Raw genomic sequence first — 20,164 nt, 5'->3', positions numbered from 1 at the left:
AACGCCTTGCAAATAAAGCACATGCCCAGCCTGCCATCTGGCAAAGGTGAGGACAGACCTGTCAGTCCGGCCATGCAGATAGATGGCTCTGGACTGCTTGCCAGCCAGCCATCTGGGTCACCCACCTGGTTGGAGGTCTCAGGGACCTTTTGTTACCAACCCTTCTGGGTCAGGGACCAAACCGAGGTCCTTCTGCTCAGCGGCATTCGCACCAATGGATTAAGAACTGAGTTTGGCAAAGCAGAGCAGAAACAAATTTTATTTTTTTGATCAAAGGATGGAGAAGGGTGAGCTCACACTCTGATGGCACCTTCTCTGGATGGGGAAGGAGCCTTCTGTATGTATAGGCTGTGGTGTGGAGTGATTAATTCCTTTAGGCCTGTGTAATTAGTCTTCTGTCGCACTCAGCCCTTGTGCACACGTTGTTTTGCACACTGTGCCCTGGCACCATCTTGGTCTTTGCCTTCATCACCTTGATCTTTGCCCTCATCACCTTGATCTTTGTGCTCAACACTTTAATCTTTGTGCTCAGCACCTTGGTCTTTGTGCTCTGCCCTTTTTATTTTGTGGTCGGGAGTCTTTTTCAGTTCCTGTAAGCAGGCATAGCTCGTGACACAGTTTAGGTATTGAGAAACATTAGGGTCTTTTGGATGACAGCCTGGTGACACTTTTCCCAGGTTAAAATAATAAAGGTGGGTTTGCCTTTAAGGACTACTCGGTTTTGGGGCTTTGAGGGGGCTGTGCCTTTCCAGATTCTCACAAACTGAGCGAAGTTACTAGAACTTTACCTCTTTGGAAGGTGGAAATGTTTTCCTACCTGTTAACCTCTCAGCCTTTCTATTTCCATTTTTTAAAGATGACAGGACCTTCTAAACATTGGGGTGTCCAAACCATACTTGGGTTAGAGGCTAAAAGCTTTAAGACTCGCTGCTGACACACTTACTACCTATTGAGTTTTGAGTTTTGCTGGAGGGGCTTTGTTTTCTTAGTGTATCTCCCTCTTTAGGTGGCTTCTAGTAGACCTACTCCTGTATTAAACTACTGGAATTCTTACACATTAAGTAAAGCTAGTGCTAAGTACAACTCCTTTTTGGTTTATTTACTGTCCTTTGAGAATTTGCTGTAGGGCTACCACAGTAACTGGAATGTAGCTTGGTTTGTGCAAACATTTGTATACTTGTGTTTTTAAATTAAAACATTTTTTAAATCATATAAATATTATGTGAAGGATAGAAAATAAGCAAAAATAAAAATCAAGCCAGTTTTAAAATATCCCCATTGCAGTATATTTTTTGAGACCATTAATTTTTTTTTTTTTTTTTTTTTTTTTTTACAAAGGTGAGGTTCTATCTCTTTGTAACTATGTGTTTTGGGCATCTTTCCACATCATAAACTAGTTTTCTACAGCATCATTGTGGGATCTCAGTGCATGGATAGCTTGTCATCTCTAACCCATGTCTGGTGCAGTTTTGAGACATTGTGCAGTGGGAGGGGGAACCCTGAAATGATGTGACCGAGTCTGAAAAGGAAACCCATCTGACAATTAAAGTTTATAATTATCTTGTTGAATCTCAAATGAGCGACCCTGCCTAAGTGCCCAGAAGTCGATAAGGTTATCACCTGTCAAGATCTCCCGTGCGGCTGTGTCTGTAACGTGTGTCATGCAAGGTGCACTGTGCTCGCGTGCAGGACAGCTCTAAATTAAGGAGTACCTTTCAGAGCTTCTTAAGGGGGAAGTTAATCTGTGTACAAATAGCTGTTTGTCTTCCTACATTAATATTTTTGCATGTTCACTGCTGATAACTGACAGTGTCTAAACTCTGTTTTTATTTTCTGTTCCTGAACTTGAAATGAGTTTTTGTCCTTAAATTGCTTGGGACTTACGGGTGTTGTTTTTGACGTGACATTTTAATATCTCCTTCTTATGAAGAGGATCTCTGTGGATGCAAGAATTGCTATAGACATTTAAATTGGAGAAAAGGGGATTTCGTGGCAGCCTACTCTTAAAGTAGAATTTGGTTCTCTTCTGAAAAAAAATTTGAGGAAATGTGGCTCTGAACTAAAGAGTCTCATCCTCCCCCCTCCCCCGTTCTCCCACCTTGAGCCCCTTCAGTGTTGATATCATTATTTTTATTTCATGGGTCGTAACAAAGTTGGTCTGGTAGGGTATGTTGCTAATTTGGAGGACCTATTTAAAGACTACACCTTTTAGAAAATCATTAGATCCTTTGTTGGTGTGACCTGGTCTTTTTTTCATGTTTATGGTGAAAAAGAGCAATAAATGGGTTTAGGTATGTAACCGTGTCAGTTTATGTTACAATTGACCCTGAACTTGGGACCTATTTTTCTAAAAGCAGGTCTTTTATATTAGTGGAACTTCTGTATGGAATTTTTTTCCAGTTGAGCCACATGTGTTTTTACATAAAATTAGTCTCCTTCATTTACAAATGTAAACAGAGTCACCTATAAGTTAGTGGAAATTTATATAAATCTAAGAATAGGTACATAATCTTTCCATGGGCATTGTGTCAATAACCCTTCTTTTCCACTTCTGGATTATGTGGTAAAATGAAGTCACTATTTTTAGAATTGTATTGTAATGTGTGCTCACATCTCCCCTCCCTGTGCCTGGGACACACGACCATGGTGCTCCTGCACCATGGTTCTGGCTGAGGGGGGCCCTCTCCAAGCACTTTCATGATTTTTTGGATTTGTTTTAACTTTATCTTAGAATTAGGCAATTATTTTGATTGCTCTTTAGAACCAGGGTTGTCAAACTATAGGCCAGATTCAGTCTGCTCCTGAATAGCCTATAAGCTAAGAATTTGTTTGAAAGGCTCAAAAATAATCAGAAGATATTTATGAGACATGAAAATAAAATTAAAATGTCAGTGTCCCCAAGTCAAGTTGTGTTGGAACACAGATGTGCACATTTGTTCACACGTCTACAGCTTTATTTGTGGTACAATGGCAGAATTATTTGTAAGAGAGAGACCCTATGACCCACAAAGCCTAAAATATTTACTGCCCCACCCTTTACATTAAAAGCTTGCTTAGCACTAGTTTAAAACATCACTTCCTTAGGAGAATGATTTTTTTAGATGATAGACATTCTGTTAAAGATGGCTAGATACACAGAAGATTATAGTTGACATTTTGTTTTGTGTGTTAAACAAGCTTTTGTTAAAGTGTCCATATGCCAGTCTCTGGCTATCTTTAAGAATGCATGAAACAAAATATATTTTCAAGATATCTATTCTGGAGTTTTAAAAAAGTATAATATTCCTTTTATAAGTAAAAGTTAATCTGAGTTTTTCAATACTCCTCTTGTAGCTGATTTAACTTTCTTTATTATAATGGTACTAGAGGCCCGGTGCACAAAATTTGTGAACTTGGAGAGGGTGCCCTCTCGCAGTCCGGGAGCCCTTGGGGGATGTCTGACTGACAGCCATCAGTGGGACATCCTTAGCACTGCTGCAGAGGTGGGAGAGGCTCCCACCACCGCTTCTGTGCTCACCAACTATGAGCCCAGCTCAGGGCTTCTGGCTGAGCAGCGCTCCCCCTGTGGGAGCGCACTGACCACCAGGGGGCAGCTCCTGCATTGAGCGTCTGCCCCCTAGTGGTCAGTGCACATCATAGCGACCAGTCGGCCCACCGTTCAGTCGATTTGCATATTAGCTTTTTATTATATAGGATTGCAGCAGGAATGTAGATTTGACTTAGACCCAAACCAGGATAGTGACAGATTGCTACCAAGCACTGCTGTATTGCCATTCAACACCAGCAGACCTACAATCAGAAAACCAAATTCATCCCAGAAAACAACCAAAATGTTCATCTATGGATGCATGGATAAAGAAAATGTGGTGTATGCATATAATGGAATATTATTCAGTCGTGAAAGAGAATGAAATCTTGCCATTTGTGACAGTATGGATGGACCTGGAGAGGATTATGCTAAGTGAAAATAGCCAATTAGAGAAAGATAAATAACCTTATGATCTCACCTGCATATGGAATATATTTTTAAAATGAACTCAGACTGGTGATTGCCAGGAGGGTGTGTGAGTGAGGGTGGGCAAAATGGATGGAGTGGGTGGTGGTTAAAAGGTTTAAACTTCCAGTTATAAAATATATAGGTCATGGGATGTGTAATGTACAGTGTGGTGACTATAGTTAATACTGTACTGCATGTTTGAAAGTTGCTAAGAAAGCAGATCTTAAAAGCCCTCATCACAAGGAAAAAATTAGTTGTAACTCTTGATGATGGATGTTAACTAGACTTAGTGTGGTGGCCATTTTTACATTATATACAAATACCAAATTTTTATTTTGTACACCTGAAACTAATATAATGTTATGTGTTAATTAAACCTCGATAAAAATTCATCTTTATGATTCCTTTTCATGTAATCTTTTATTATTTGGAGACTTAAGTCTGTGGGGTAAATCAGCGAATGATTAGGATTTTTAATTGCATGAGCAATAAATTCTCAGTAGAAATTATAAGTACTCTGACAGCTGCCTAGAAGCCAATCAGTGTCGTTGGAGACACCAGAATGGCTCAGGTCCACAGTGCTTTGAAAGGAGAAAGGGGACTATTTTTATCTTCCCAGGAAACACATAACTTATACACTTCTTAGGCTTATCTAAACCTCCAACTTGGGAGGAATTAGGCAAAGTGTCATTTGGTTTCCTGGTGGTTGCAGAATATGTAAGAATCCATAGCTTAGATTTAACCTGGAGAATTATAGAAGGTTATGTGTCTTTAAGAGTAAAATGTATATTTAATGCCTTTCACAGTGCTTTGAGACACTTACAAAAATGCAGATGAGCCCAGATTTTCATTTTTTAGGAATCAGATTTGTACCTAGCTTATTCTGTATGCATTAAACATTTTCATAGTGCAGCTTATCACGTACAGCCCAAACTGTAATCATGCAACTTAGCCTTTTCAGAATGAGGTCTCTCATCACCAGCACTGGGGACAGGGCTAGGATTAGGGTGAGGCAAGAGAAGGCACCTCGGGCGCAAAATTCAAGGAACTACTCACTCATGGTGCCAATCCTGCACTTGCAAGACATCTAGACCGAGTGCCTTCTTAAATTCTGCATTCAGAGTGTTTTCCTGGCCTCACCCTAGTCCCAGCCTGATCAAGGGTCCCTTGAGGGTACTTTTAAAAAGCGAATTGCTAGGTTAGATCCAAAACCTATGCAAAAAAAATCTCTGTGGGTGGGGGCCAGGAATCTGCATTTTTACCTTTAGTACTTTTTTTTTTTTAATATATTTTATTGATTTTTTACAGAGAGGAAGGGAGAGAGATAGAGAGTTAGAAACATCGATGAGAGAGAAACATCGACCAGCTGCCTCCTGCACATCTCCCACTGGGGATGTGCCCGCAACCAAGGTACATGCCCCTGACCGGAATCGATCCTGGGACTCTTCAGTCCGCAGGCAAACGCTCTATCCACTGAGCCAAACCGGTTTCGGCTCCTTTAGTACTTTTAATGCACACTGATGTTTGAGGACCCTCTGAGCTTGGTTGGCAAACCTAAGGCCCAACAGGAAAAATGCTGCTCCTCTAGCTTCAGGTTATGACTGGGACAGTAGTTGAAAAGTCTGCCTAATTAACCAGCACACGGAGCAAGTAGGCCAGCCCTGGCCGTTGTATAACTTCTACCAGGTGTCACGCTGGAAGGCTTGGACCGGGCAGCACTTATAACCAAAGCTAAATATGATTGATTATGTAATTTTGAGCTGTTCCAATTTTTTAATTAAAAAAATGTTTTATAGGTTCATTATTAGCTACATATTCATTGTAAACAAAAACATTTTAAAAATAATTTTAAAAGAATAAAATAGAAATGATCCATAACCCTATTACCCAGAGATAACCATTGTTAACATCTTAAGTATCCTTTCAGCCTTTTTTTTCCTTCCTGTTGAGTCAATTGCACTAAAAGTCATCATGTGGCATTAGGAAGGGTGAGTGACAAAAGGAATATTGGTATGAGGAGATCTGTCTTATGAACGCAGGCACATTTGAGTCCTGTCTAGTTATCTTTGCTGTCTATGTGGTGTGGCTCCTCCTCTCTCAACATTAATCTCAGCATTAAAAGGAATTCACATGTCCCGGTATGTATGTGAGTTTCTTAACTCTGCAAAAGTAGTAGAAATAGTGCCCCTACACAGGAAAGTTGACCTTAGGCTATTTTTCCAGGTCCCTTCTTGTGACTCTAATTGAATTCCTATGGAATAGGAGGGACTTGTTCCTTTGGGGGAGACGCAATCATTCAACAGCTCTTTCTGTGGGTCCACCACAGGTCAGACTCTGCTAGGGGTCAGGGGTACACACAGACGGAGGAAGTGCAGCCTGGTGGAGGAGTGTCCGGGGATCTAAAGTCCCGCAGGAACGGGGAGGAGGGACCAACCACCTTGGCTTTGGAGAGTTGAGCATGGCTTGGAAAGGAGGTGACACTGGACTTGAGTCCAGAGAGACCCACCGAAGGCTACCTGCAGTCTCCAGCAAATAGCTCGGTTCTAAAGCTCCACTTTTTTTGTGTTATGTCCTACTTTCCAGTTTGATCACACAGTTGCCCATGATAATTAAACGAAGCTTGCCAGATGGATGCTTTCGCAAGGCGATGGCTCGTTTTCTTGCTCTATTTGTGAAAGCTGGCATTGGGTCCCAAGTCTCAAGGATGCCCCTACCTTGAGATTGCTTTGGAGTGTCGCTCTCTTGGGTGTCTAGCCAAATGGCCAGCCCATCAGCAGGGCCAGGTTGAGTGACAGGTGGGTGTGCCATGCATGTGGACACTCTGATCCCTGCCAAGCTGTTTTGCCTGCAAGGAGTTGAGGTGCTGAGAGGTTGTTCTGCAAAGATGTCATTTATCAGTGGTACCTTCCTTTGAGGAAATAAGCTCCCTAAGCCTCTGACCCGTCAGTCTTTCCTTCTCACCAGAGTTTTCCGATCAGCTGCAACATAATTGATGTCAAATTCCCAATTTATGAGATTAAAATACATACACATTTTCACACTTTCTTAAAGAAGCAATTTTTAGGTCATGGAAGAGAACATTTAGAGTGGCAAATGTGGTGAACTTAATTGGTAGCAAACTTGATTAACCAAGGAGGGTGGGCACTCTGAACAGAAAAGAATAACTGAATCATTAATAATTGTTTCATTTCTGCAAATTGTTCTTAGTTTTTTATTCATTTCTGTGAATCATTCTTGTCCTCCGTCTCATTTAATTGTCATACGATCCCTATGAAATGGGTACTATTTAATTAGGGAGACATATCGATTGGTTGCCTTCCTCACACACTCTGACCCAATTCCAGGGATCAAACCTGCAACCCAGGTATGTGCCCTTGACCAGGATTAGAACCCAAGACCGTTGGTGTGAGGGTTGACGCTCTAACATTGAGCATAGCAGCCATGGCGTAATTAATGACCCATTTTACCCATGAGGAGACTTGATGGAGGCGCCCAGAACTGGTGAGTGTCGGAGCCGGTGTGCAGGGCTGTCTACCACACATGTGGCCTCCCGAGTCCTGTACTTACCTGGGCACTCGATGCTGCACCAGGGATCCAGGGTGAGCACATCACCGTCCTTGCCATTCAGATGTTATAGTTTAGCTTGCTCATTCTCAAAGAGTTAAAATGCTTCAAATATATTTCTAATAGAACAACTGAGCATAAGTTCATCCCCTTCCACTTTAGAAATAATCTGGAGAATTTGCTTTAGGGCACCCTTGATTGAATATCCGTTGATTATTGTAGTTACACAGAAATGTCAAATTAGAGCATTCCTGCTGATATAATTTACTCTTTTGGTGATTGTACTCAGGTTTAGATAAATGTATGAATAAAACTCTGGGGCTGGTTTCCTCCTCTAATTTTGTATTTTGCATCTGAAGTAAAAATTTGGAGTTAAAAGCCCATATTGTATTTTAGTCTTATGTTTTGGGTTTTCTGTGAATAGGGTGATCCAGCTCTTTATCTATACCACTTCTTCACCTCCCCCTCTAGAAAAGAGGGAATTCTTGAGAGAGAGGCGGGGGGGGGGCTTTGCTTTTCCTGTATTTATTCATTCCAGTCCCCACAGTAACTTGAAATCCCGATGTCGGAAATTTTCACCTTTAGAATAATCGGGAAGTGTTACTCTCTTCATTAGAAGCAGTCTTTCAGCTTCCCACTCCCTGGAAACGGAACCCCTGCCAGGTGGTCCTGCCCTCCGCTTCAGCCATCCCCGGATCAGAGTTCTTAGAGACCCGACATCTGCAGGGTGCGCTGTTCTAACTGTGGAAGCCTTTCCTGGGCTGACCTTCACAGCCCCCCTCCCTGGACCTTCCATGCACTGGTTTGGATTCTTCCCTCGAGTAACGTGTTCCCTCAAGGTCGTCTCCAGCCTCACGAAGGTTCTGAGGGTTCTGGGTGGAGTGAGTCTCGGGGATGTTCTCCAGCAGTTTGACGTGTGGCTACTTCTCTTTTCCTGCAGCAAAGCCAGAGATCTTGACTTCTGAGAGGCTCACAAATGGCATGCTCCAGTGCGTGGCAGCAGGATTCCCGGAGCCCACAATAGATTGGTACTTTTGTCCAGGGACGGAGCAGAGGTGAGATGATTATTTTTGTTACCACTTGACATGCAGAAGGGAAGGACTGCACTTTGGCTGAATTTCAACTACGTTTTCAGATTTTTTTCCTCCCCCAAAAGCTTTGTTTCGAGGATTCTATTTTTCTGTCCGTGTGGCTTTTTGAGACAGCATAATTGCTATATTTTTCTCGGTAGACATTAATTTTGTTTGCTGAAAATGATTACTGAATGACTTCTCTATTTTGATGGTTATCTTTTTGGATTTATCATGCAGTTCTAGCCCGCAGGTAGATAAAGCAATTTTCCAGGACAGAGTAATTAGATTTCCATTCTATACACAGGAGGTAATGTGTGTGGGAAATGTGGCTGTAGTTATTGTGAAAAAAATTACCTCGGAAGTTAATTGCCAAGTTACCAAAAAGTAATGATCGTGCGGTTATAACGTGCATATGGCGTTTGTCAGCTCCGAGTTCTGAAGCGGTTTTCTCGGTGATTAGGTGCCCAGCCCCTGAGCAGAGCACATCTGGCTTTGTGCTTCCTCTCCCCGAGAATCCACACTTAAGCCTTAAATCGTCCTTTCATATTACCTGAAGATGAAAATGGGGTGAACCTTGCTGTTTTTATCCAGCAAGTGGTATTTTATGCTCGGGCTTTAAAAGCCCAGTGTAACATCACAATTGAATAGTGCGGATAATAACAGAAATTTTATTTTTCATGGAATAGACCTTTTTATCACCAGTAGGAAGAGGTTACATAGGATTGTGGTTTTCAGCCGAGTTTGAGTGGAATGTTTTCTTTGGGGAAGACCATATCAATCATGATTTTAAGTCTATTCCGTCATTGGCCATGTCACTTCTGGTAATATCTATATTGCAATAATAGGGTTGGTTCAAGACCCCTGAAAAGTCTGCCCATAGCAGAAGAAACCCAAGTAATGATAGTCGGCCATTTAGCAATTATTTATGGTGCGCCAACTGTATGCCCGACACTGGTCTAGGGAACAAAATACACCCAAGTCCTGGCTTTGTGAGCTCATGTTTAAAGGGTGGAGATGGACAAAGAAAATAAAGAGCTAATGCAGGCAGATATTAAGAGCTAAGGAGGAAGACAGAGCAAGGTAAGGAATGGAACACTGCTAGGCACGTGGGAGTGGGGTGGAGAGGGATAATTTAAGTAGACTCATCAGGGTCTGGCTCTTCATGGTCTTTGCCACCTGGAGTGCATCCTGGCTGGACAGCCTGCACCTCCTGGCATAGAACCTCCAGTGGGTCCTCACAGCTGGGGTTCTGGGGGTTGCCTGTGGTCATCATGTTGACACAATGCTTTCTTGCTCCATGCTTTTCCTCTTCAACCTTTCACTATTAGTTTATTTAAGGGTATTTAAGTCATTTCTGTTTAATAAAGACCATTATAAACTGATGAACAAAAATAGATACAGAGGCAGAGAAGCATGAACAGACTATCAAACTACAGCGGGAAGGCTGGGGAGGGTTGGGGGGCGGGAGGGGGGGTAAGAGATCAACCGAAGGACTTGTATGCATGCATATAAGCATAACCAATGGACACAAGACATTGGGGTGGGGGGGGGTAGGGGAGGCCGGGGGATTGTCAAGGGGGGCAGGAAGGAGACATATGTAATAGTCTTTGTAATACTTTAAGCAATAAAACAAAATTAAAAAACAAAACAAAAACAATACAGGGTGAGTCTTATCATTCCAATGGTACAGCTGTAGGAACTGAGTTCTGTAGATTTGGAAGTAACTTGTCAGGAGTCAACAGAATAGGTATTTGAGTCACGATTCAAACCCATGCCTCACTCCGAAACCTCTCTCCGTCTTCTCTTCGTGGTGCTTTCCCCTCCCTGTGCCACGGAAGAGCGCACTTGTCCTCAGACACATCCGGTTGTCAGAGGAAATTTCCAGTTATGAACCCCTAACTTAGTTTGAAAAGAATGCCAAACCCAGGGTGTTTGAGTGAGGGTGTTCCTGGAGTAAGTCTGGGCTGTTGTTTGCTCCCCCCTAGATGTTCTGTTCCTGTTGGGCCAGTGAATGTGCAGATACAGAACTCCTCTGTGAACCCGTTTGGAAAGCTGGTGGTTCAGAGTTCCATCGATGACAGTGCCTTCAAACTCAACGGCACGTTCGAGTGCAGGGCTTACAACGATGTGGGCAAGAGTTCTGCCTTTTTTAACTTTGCATTTAAAGGTAACAGCAAAGGTATATTTCTTTTTAATCCAATTTAAGGGGATGTTTAGGCTCTGCTACCATTATCAATCATGATTTTAAGTCCATTCCATCATTGGCCATGTCATTTCTGGTAATATCTACATTGCACTGTACTGTCATCAAACTCACTAAGTTTCATTTCATACTAGTCTGTTAATAAAATGTATGCGGTAATTTTACCCATGTTACTATATGGATCTTACACATGTGTGTGCACATATCTATGTATGTATGCATGCATGCATGTGTGTATACATATAATGCATCATAAAGTTCATGCAATAATTGTTTTTATTTAAAAGGAGTAGAGAAGGAAAATGGGGGAATATATTTTCCTTATATCAACACAGAAACAGAATTAGGATATTCTGAATTTAAACATTTATATTCCATTTAAAATCAGTTATTTTAACACATTGCCAGATACTATATCAGAAAGTTAACATTGCCTTTTATGAAGTCATGTTAGTGAGCTATTTCTTTAACATCTTTAAAATTTGATTCATGAGTGACTGGCTCTCCTAACAGAAGTTAAATGATCCTTGTGGACACATTGATGAATTGGCGTGACATTAGAAGACAAAGAAACTGAGCACCTACATTCTTAGGGCTCACTTTTTGTTTTCCTGAGTTGGCAAAGGCGAGTGCCAAAAGTGGTGTATTTTCAGTTTTTGAGTAATGAGGGGAAGAATTCTTACATTGTTCTGCACCATAGATTTTTTTTTCAGACGGGGCAATAAAAAGAACACTTTAAAAGTGTTTTTCTCAGTGTAGGAAACTTGGAAAACACAAGAAAGCATAAAGAAGAAAATAGAAACCACCCATAAAGGACATTTCTTAAAAGTTGTCGAAGGAAGGAATTTGGTTGAAGTACAAAGTTCATTCAGATGTTGCTTTTCATTGACCAACGGCGTAAAATTACTTTTGTGCTATAGGAATCTCAGGCTCTCTTCCCACAGTATCTAGTTCAAAATTATTTTTAAAAGATTCCCTTGAGTAACGGAGTAAGATGATAACCAAGGCAAGCGGCTGGGATGTGCACGGCTTCGAATGGCGCCATGGGCTGTGAGATGGGAGGCGGGCGGTTTGGGGTAGATGGTGTGGTGAAGACCCAGTCCTGCGGCTAGGTTGTGAGTCCACGCTCCTCTTTCATTTTAGAGAAAATTCATGCCCACACCCTGTTCACGCCTTTGCTGATCGGTTTTGTGATTGCGGCCGGCATGATGTGCATTATTGTGATGATTCTTACCTACAAATACTTACAGGTAACTATTCGTTTGTTCTCTGCTCTGAGTGCTATAATGATTGACACGTTGATCATTAAAAGAAAATACATCTTTTCCTTTCTCCCCCCACCAGAAGCCCATGTATGAAGTACAGTGGAAGGTTGTTGAGGAGATCAATGGAAACAATTATGTGTACATAGACCCAACGCAACTTCCTTATGATCACAAGTGGGAGTTTCCCAGAAACAGGCTGAGTTTTGGTCAGTATGAAACAGGGGCTTTCCAAGGAGCCTTTTTGTGTTCACATAACAATGACTTTAGGGAACCCCAACAGCTTCCCTTGTTTTCTCCCACCTGAGGCAATAAATGTTTTCTGTGCAAAGTCACCATCTTTGAAAGATTTGGCATCAAGCACGTAGGGAAATGTATCTAAACACTTGTTCTTAATTCCATTGTTAAAATCACACAGATGGCCCTTTGGTCCCACCAACTTACTTGGTTGTCTTCCTTTCTGCAGGGAAAACCTTGGGGGCCGGCGCCTTCGGCAAAGTTGTAGAGGCCACAGCGTATGGCTTGATTAAGTCGGATGCAGCCATGACTGTTGCTGTGAAGATGCTCAAGCGTAAGTTTCTTCAGGCTACTGCCTGTATTCAACGCCAGTTTGTCAATTTTTTTATTTTTTATTTTTGCTAAAATAAGGTGTTTCTCATTTTAGCGAGTGCCCATTTAACAGAACGAGAAGCCCTCATGTCTGAACTCAAGGTCTTGAGCTACCTCGGCAATCATATGAATATTGTGAATCTTCTGGGAGCGTGCACCATTGGAGGTAAAGCCGCCACCAACTGGTCTTTGATGATCTGTCAGTGACTCCCCTCTCCCAGTTATTGTTCTGAAGACTGTATATTTTAGTTTTATCATCAAGGGTGGGGCAGCCCAGGACACACCTTAGTTACTGCCCTGTATGTGTCCTCATCAGTGACCTCTTGCATATCTCAAGAATGATGTCTCATCTTGCCCAGAAAGCTTTTCTTTTTATCTTGTAGGATTTATATTTTGCTGCCTCATATTTAGTCACTCAAGGGTTAAGATTCATTTTCATACTATAATTAAATGGAGGCCTTTAAGCCTACCAGCTCTCAAATATACACCAAATGAGGCAAACACTTCACTTTTGTTAAAAATAAGTTTCCAATTCTGAAGCCTCAGTTGAGCCTCCCATCCCGGGTTTCATTTTGGACGAAAGGAACAAAGCCGTGTGAAAGGAACTGTTCCCGGAGATCTGGAGAGCTCCACGGTCAAGTTGACAACTTTATATAATTTCTTAAAACAGGCCCCATAACCGTTGCTTCACCACATCATGAATTGTTCATGAGAAACTTCTGCCCATGTTAATTAGTTGCCTGTTAACTTCAGAGCTGCCGTGTTAGGCATTCACAACACCAAGAAAATGTTCGACTTAGGAGCGCTCAGAACACAGGTGATGGTGATGCCCTGTCATTTCAGGGCTTCACCCGTTTCCTAATGGGTCTCAGCTGGCTTTTCCATGCGGTTGGCTTTCCTATTATGCTGCAGCGCGTGCCATCATTTCCATGACAATTTTACCGAGAGGGTGTGAGCCCCACTGTGTGTAAACAGAAGTGAGTCCGAGGACTCAAATAGGAAGTTTGATAATAGTATAACCAGAAGTCACACCTGCCCCTAACCATTCACACACATGTAGGTTAAAAGGGGCTTGCTTGTTTAGTTTTATTCACATAAGGCTGCTTTTTGGTAAGCAATGCTGTTTTTTTTAAAAAAATATATATATTTTTATTGATTTCAGAGAGGAAAGGAGAGGGAGAGAGAGATAGAAACATCAATGATGAGAGAGAATCACTGATTGGCTGCCTCCTGCACGCCCCCTACTGGGGATCCAGCCCGCAACCCAGGCATGTGCCCTTAACCAGAATCAAACCTGGGACCCTTCAGTCCACAGGCCAGTACTCTACCCACTGAGCCAAACCAGCTGGAATGATAAGCAATATTAATAATTGGATTGTGTTGGTACTCAGTAAGCTTGTCTGTTGAAACGGATTGTTCCTGGCTTGGATCACCATTGGGCATTTTTCTGGGAGGCAGGATTTGCCTATATAGCTCAGCTCTTTCTAACCTTTCCTTTTTTGCTTATAGGGCCCACACTGGTCATTACAGAATATTGTTGCTATGGTGATCTTTTGAATTTTTTGAGGAGAAAACGTGATTCATTTATTTGCTCGAAGCAGGAAGATCATGCAGAAGCGGCACTTTATAAGAACCTTCTGCATTCAAAGGAGTCTTCCTGGTAAGACTGATTTACATAAACAGTCAGCTGTTGACAGGCAGTTCTGGGGTCATAAGGGTTTGCAATCAAGGCTGATTCTTTAAAAAAAAGTGAACTGAGGTACTTTGAGGTGCAAAATCAGAATTATTAAATCATTTAAATGTGATTAACGGTTTGCAGAGTTTAAATCATGCTTTTAAAGATTCAGGTAGTCTTAAACTTAGATTTTTGCTGACATTTTTCTTTAATGCATATTTAGTTTTTTCCTAAGCTTTTGTTCTGCTCAACAGAATGAACTCTATACCTGTTTCTCTTATTATGGCTCTGCTCTTGTGTGTCAGTCCATTTATCCTGTGGCGCTGGTACTGTATGCATCTTTACAGTGAGACACCGTTTATAGGAAAATGCACAAGCTTGTCAAGTCGTCACAGTAAATTCCTTTAAAGCCTTTATCAGAATGGCAGAAAGCTCTGAACCTAACTGCTTGTAGGTTTCTCGCCATCTACCTCTAAATTATTTCTATATACCTAACCCTTCAAAAAAACAAAATCAAAACCTCATTATGCTATAAAAAGGCACATTTAAAGAAATTCTGCACCTTATTTTCATCTCTTTCATCATTGGTAACATTCTGAATGTAAATGATGTGTAAAGAGCTTCAGGTTCTCCTCAGGAGAATTAGTGTGGTTTACAACCAGAATAGAAATCGTCTCTGCCATGCCTGCCTCTTTTTCCCAAATGTTAAGTTACGCCACTAAAGAAGGTTTCCTGGATTCACTCAGCCCAACAGAAATCCTGCTTCTCATGCCCAGCCCCTTATTCTTTATATTTCTGCATTTGTGCAGTGGGTTTCTCCTCTCCTTTTTATACTGTTGCCCCTGTATTTAGCGATGGCAAATCTATCTCCTAACCAAGCATGTCAAACTCGCGGCTGGTAGGCTGCATGCCAAACAAGCTGCCGACCGCGAGTTTGACATGCTTGTTAACCTGTTAACTCCAGACCCTTAAGGAGACCTCAGTAAACTTTACTGATGAGCAGTTACCTCTTCAAGCCCTTTTATGTACCCGTGGATAAGGTTTTAAACCCCAGGTGAAGCTTTTTACTTTTTTAAAAAAATCCTTTAAACTTGAGTACCATCGAGTGGTAGTAAAACACGATACCAACCACCTTTTGTTAGTTCCTCCAGAGCAAATGCTCCTTCTATGAGTAAAGGAGCCTTATTTCTAAAGCTTTGATCCCAGATGTATTTTTTATTTTTTAACTTTCTGAAATAATGGCCTAAATTGTTCAGTCCTGTGTGGTGGTGTTCTTTGTGCTTTGGGATCCCATATGGGACTGAACCATCCACACATTCTGAGGGAGATAGTTGTCATGGTGTTTCTATGCTAATCACAAGCAGGAAGTACTAGAAATCTTGAAGACTCTCCAGCCAAATGTTGGAGATTCAAGAGGTCCAGATGGTTCAGAAAATCATCCAAATTATTGGTGTTTATCTGAACCAAACTTGGTTTTTTTAAACCTTCTTCCATCAGTTGCTATATGTTAATGATCCCTGTCTTCTCCCCCATAACACATCACAGAAGCTCTGGTTTCTTTGTCTCTTTCATCTTGTCTCTTGGGGCTAATTTAGAGAGTTTGAAGTAATGTGGAATGATGCCTTTTTTTGGCTCTGTTTCCCATTAAATCTCCAGTGGCAAGGGATGGGAAATTCCTAAACTGAATACCGTCTATGATTGAACACACAAAAAAAGCCATCTAATTCCTAGGGATTGGACCCTAATGTTGACTGTTAAAAATTCACCTCTTCACTGAACAAGGTTTTCTTCATTCAAATCTGGCAATATTTTTTTGAATAAAATCAGCCTGTTATGTAAAAAGGGATGGGGAGATAGAACCTGTCCCTTCGGTGTTCCCCCCATTTCCCATTTTATTCGATCATGATGTGATGGATGTTTTATCTCTCCCAGTAATGACAGTACTAATGAGTACATGGACATGAAACCCGGAGTTTCTTATGTTGTACCAACCAAGTCAGACAAAAGGCGATCGGCAAGAATAGGTGGGTACCCATCAAGTAATGAAATCAACTTCATTTACAGAGGATTTCTCAGACCACTGTGGAATACAACACCATTCCTGGTACTGACCAGTTCTCCTGTATAGTAGGGTCCAGTAGCAATGCCATTCGTGGTCAGTGACAGTTAAGGTTTTTAAGAGGGTCTACAAGGCCACAACCTGGGTTATTGTATCGAAGCATCTTAATGCATCTGTGAAAATATATGCATATCAAATATGTATTTTGCATATTGAAATAAATCACATACGTATTTTGCATGTGAAAATACGGGATTTTTGTACTAATCCACCATCCTTCTCCCCTGATGATTGTGTAACCTTGCCCAGGATTGTGAATATTACTTTGTGATTCAGTATGGACCCGTCCTCAACACTGGGGAGGTCATTGGCCTGCAAGTTCACATCAATTCATTTGTTACCTTTGGTGTGACCTTTGTCACCGTCTTTTGTTTTCCTCACCTTTAAGGTTTCAGTTGCTCAGAAAATCCTTCTCCTCTCAACAGGCTCGTACATAGAAAGAGATGTGACACCTGCCATCATGGAAGATGACGAGTTGGCCCTGGACCTGGAAGACCTGTTGAGCTTTTCTTACCAGGTGGCTAAGGGCATGGCCTTCCTGGCCTCGAAGAACGTAAGTGGGAGTGGTTTTCAGAAGAGTCTCTCCTTCCAGAACGAAGCATTTTACAGCCGTAGTTAGAATGCTGAGTGTCATTTTGAAGTGTGGTAACCAAAGCAGAGGAAATGTAGTTTCTTCATGTTCCAACTGCTGTCTGTTTAGAATTCCTGCTCTCATTTATAAGACTTAAAGTGTAATTCTGTCTAAATGAGCTTTCTATGAATATTTTTTATATGCAATGAATTCATTTAAACCTTTTGGCTTTTAAGATATAGAAGCTATTCTTAGAGAATAGATAGCTATTTTACCAGCAAAAGCGAGGGGAAGTGCCTTACGTAGTTGCAGTGCTTGGAGGGCATATACCTGGGTTTTACTGAAGTTAGACTACTAACATTGCATGTATGGTTTATAAACTGTCGGGGGAATAGGGATCAGAGAGAATAATAAAAATTTGGGAAAAGACTGGGGATAGGAAGAGAATGAGGGAACCAAAACGAGGAACATGGTCTCTGTAAGGGTGAGAGGAATTCCCTAGGAAGTGGAATGGCCAGAATAGCATAAGGTCACAGATCCGACTTTTATGTGTCAATGGTGACATTTCCAAACAATTACCAAACTAAAAGGGGATATGGGGTGGCTGAAATAAAGAGCTTCTCCCTGTGTCCTTGGGAGATGTCAAGTTGAAGTTGCAAAGACATGTTAGAAACTCCTATCAAAGAACATTCACAGAGAAGCATGCAAAATGAGTTTTCTTTGTAAAAAAAAATAGGATACGATTATTTAATGTATTTTCCTATGAATGAAAGCGGCCCCAAGAAAGCATTTATTCAAGTTGGTTTTGGAAAGTGATTATAGTAATTAAGGTCCTAATGATGTGAAACACAAATTTTGAGCATCATTCAAGGCATAATTTAGAACACTTATTTTTGGTGCACTGAGTAGTTTAAATGTAAAGCAAAAGTATTGGATGTGTATAACATATGCAGCACTCTAGTATTAAACATAGTTTTCACTCTTTAAAAGTTTAAAATAAATTTAAATGGCTTCTCCCCTCCCCCCTCCCCCTTTCTCTCCTGATAGTGTATTCACAGAGACTTGGCAGCCAGAAATATTCTTCTTACCCATGGTCGAATCACAAAGATTTGCGATTTTGGTCTAGCCAGAGACATCAAGAATGACTCTAATTATGTGGTCAAAGGAAATGTGAGTATCCACTCTCTCCTTGACAGTCCAGTGAAGATTTTAGTTTCAAGTTTTTATAAGAATTGTTTTTTATGATTTTCATAATGCAAATCCTACCTTTGAGGGACCATGCATTTTAGCCGTCACATTAAGTGTACTTCAGCAAAATTTGCATGGTATGCTGAACAGCACAACTAACATTCCGATAATAGAATTCCTAATTCTAATTGTGTAATTATGGGGCATGTGAAGGAAGCAGAAATAGCCTTAATTTTCATTGTAGCCTGAGAATAGCAATGAACTCAATTTTGCTCCAGTGAAACAAACGTGGACCTGAAGGTCACAGCAGGAGAATTTTATTTTGAGATTGACATGCCATGTGAAAAAGATTGAAATCGAAGGTAATGTACAGAGTTAGGTATGAAGAATGTTGGGTCTGACAATCAATAGAGAGCTTATTAAATAGGTTCATAAGTTATAATTGGTTTATAGAACATAGTGATTTTATTTCAAAGTGCTTTATTTCATTGCCGTTTTCATTGTATCGCAAACCCTTGGCATTAGAATGCAGTGTCTTCACATTTTAAGAGTTGCAGTGTATTTTAGTGATGTTTGTCTGAGATACACTGGTTGTTAGAGTCTGAAACCAGAGTGCTTGATTTCCAGAGCAGTATCCCATTAGTATGGGAAGTCATGTAGTGCTGTGTCTATATTCTTCTGCATCTATTTTCCCAGACCCATTTCTATAGTCCGGATTTATTCCTAGAGGTAGCTTATGATAAGGTAATATTTTCTCCTTCATCGTTATGGCATCTCTGTGGATTGGCTACACTTGACTTGGGTTTGTAGAGTGCTAGGTTTAACTTCTAATCAAAGCATTTCTTCCCTCCCTCAAACCCTCCCTTCCTCTTCCCCTCCCTCCCTCCCTCCCTCCCTCCGTGTCTGTCTCTCTCTCTCTCTCTCTCTCTCCTTTTTTAAAATAATTGATTTAAGAGAGAGAGGAATAGAGAGAGAGAAAGAAAGAGAGAGAGAGAGAGAGAGAGAGAACGAGTGACATTGATTTGTTGTTCCACTTATTTATACATTCATCGGTTGCTTCTTATATCTGCCTTGACTGGGGATCGAGCCTGCAACCTGGGCATATTGGGATGACACTCTAACCAACTGAACTATCTGGCCAGGGTCAACACATGCATTTTAAATTAGTCTCTTCTGAGGCTAGAATTCATCATTAGGAGCGTTAATAAAACCGTGTTCTCTCCATCCTGGTGCACTGCTGAAAGGAAGAATGTGAGGTGGTTCTCTATCTAGGCCTCTCAATAGTGACAGAAGGACAAAAGGAAGAAGGCTGCAGCTTCTGGCCCCAGTCTCTCCGGGCTCAAATCTGGTCCATCATTTAGTGGCTGTGTAATATTTGGCAACAATTATCCGACACTTATGAACATTGATTTTTCTCCTCTTGGGAATGATACTGTCAGCTGCCTCATAAAGTTGCAAGGAGGATTAAATCAATTAATATATATAAAACGCTTAGAATAGAGTCAGGCGCATTGTGGCTAATACTTATATGGCACTTATTATTTCATAGCTGTCTTACTTGAAATATAAATAATCATGACAATGGTGATGTTGCAGTTCCTTACTGCTTGTATTGGTTGGAATAACAAGGATGGGTTGGTTCCCACCAGCTTCCATATTGTGGGCTCCAGCTCAAGCCAGGTGAACTAACCAATCACAGATGTCACTTTCACCAGGCTACTGAATAAGGAAAATTTGCAGACAGGTTAAAAGTAATGAAACTCACATAGCATGTTATTACCCCCAAATTTACGTCCTCATCATCTGAGCTCTCCTTGTTGTGTCAGTTTCCCTGGAAATCCTTTCATTTTGCATGGGTTCTCCTTAAATGTTTGTGCCAGGGTTTCCTACCCTGGAAAATCCT

General features: G+C 41.2%; 1 protein-coding gene across 4 annotated transcripts in view; it reads left to right on the top strand.

Moving 5' to 3' along the window:
• The window catches only part of KIT (KIT proto-oncogene, receptor tyrosine kinase), an 80,296-nt gene that overhangs the window by 54,147 nt on the left and 5,985 nt on the right, over window positions 1–20,164 (top strand). For 2 of the 4 annotated variants that reach the window (XM_070396549.1, XM_070396540.1), the window contains exons 8-17: window positions 8,502–8,616; window positions 10,620–10,801; window positions 11,981–12,087; window positions 12,182–12,308; window positions 12,566–12,670; window positions 12,764–12,874; window positions 14,218–14,368; window positions 16,316–16,407; window positions 16,928–17,055; window positions 18,121–18,243. In XM_070396549.1, the coding sequence (XP_070252650.1) occupies window positions 8,502–8,616; window positions 10,620–10,801; window positions 11,981–12,087; window positions 12,182–12,308; window positions 12,566–12,670; window positions 12,764–12,874; window positions 14,218–14,368; window positions 16,316–16,407; window positions 16,928–17,055; window positions 18,121–18,243 (1,241 nt within the window). Of the gene's footprint in view, window positions 1–8,501; window positions 8,617–10,619; window positions 10,814–11,980; window positions 12,088–12,181; window positions 12,309–12,565; window positions 12,671–12,763; window positions 12,875–14,217; window positions 14,369–16,315; window positions 16,408–16,927; window positions 17,056–18,120; window positions 18,244–20,164 lie in introns of all 4 variants that reach the window. The other 2 variants (XM_070396532.1, XM_070396524.1) reach the window with 1 other exon arrangement.

This window comes from Myotis yumanensis, unplaced genomic scaffold (genome assembly GCF_028538775.1).
Source record: "Myotis yumanensis isolate MYYU_CA2020_CCGP unplaced genomic scaffold, mMyoYum1.0.hap1 SCAF_1, whole genome shotgun sequence".
NCBI lineage: Eukaryota > Metazoa > Chordata > Mammalia > Chiroptera > Vespertilionidae > Myotis > Myotis yumanensis.
This window is presented reverse-complemented; position numbering and strand designations above follow the sequence as displayed.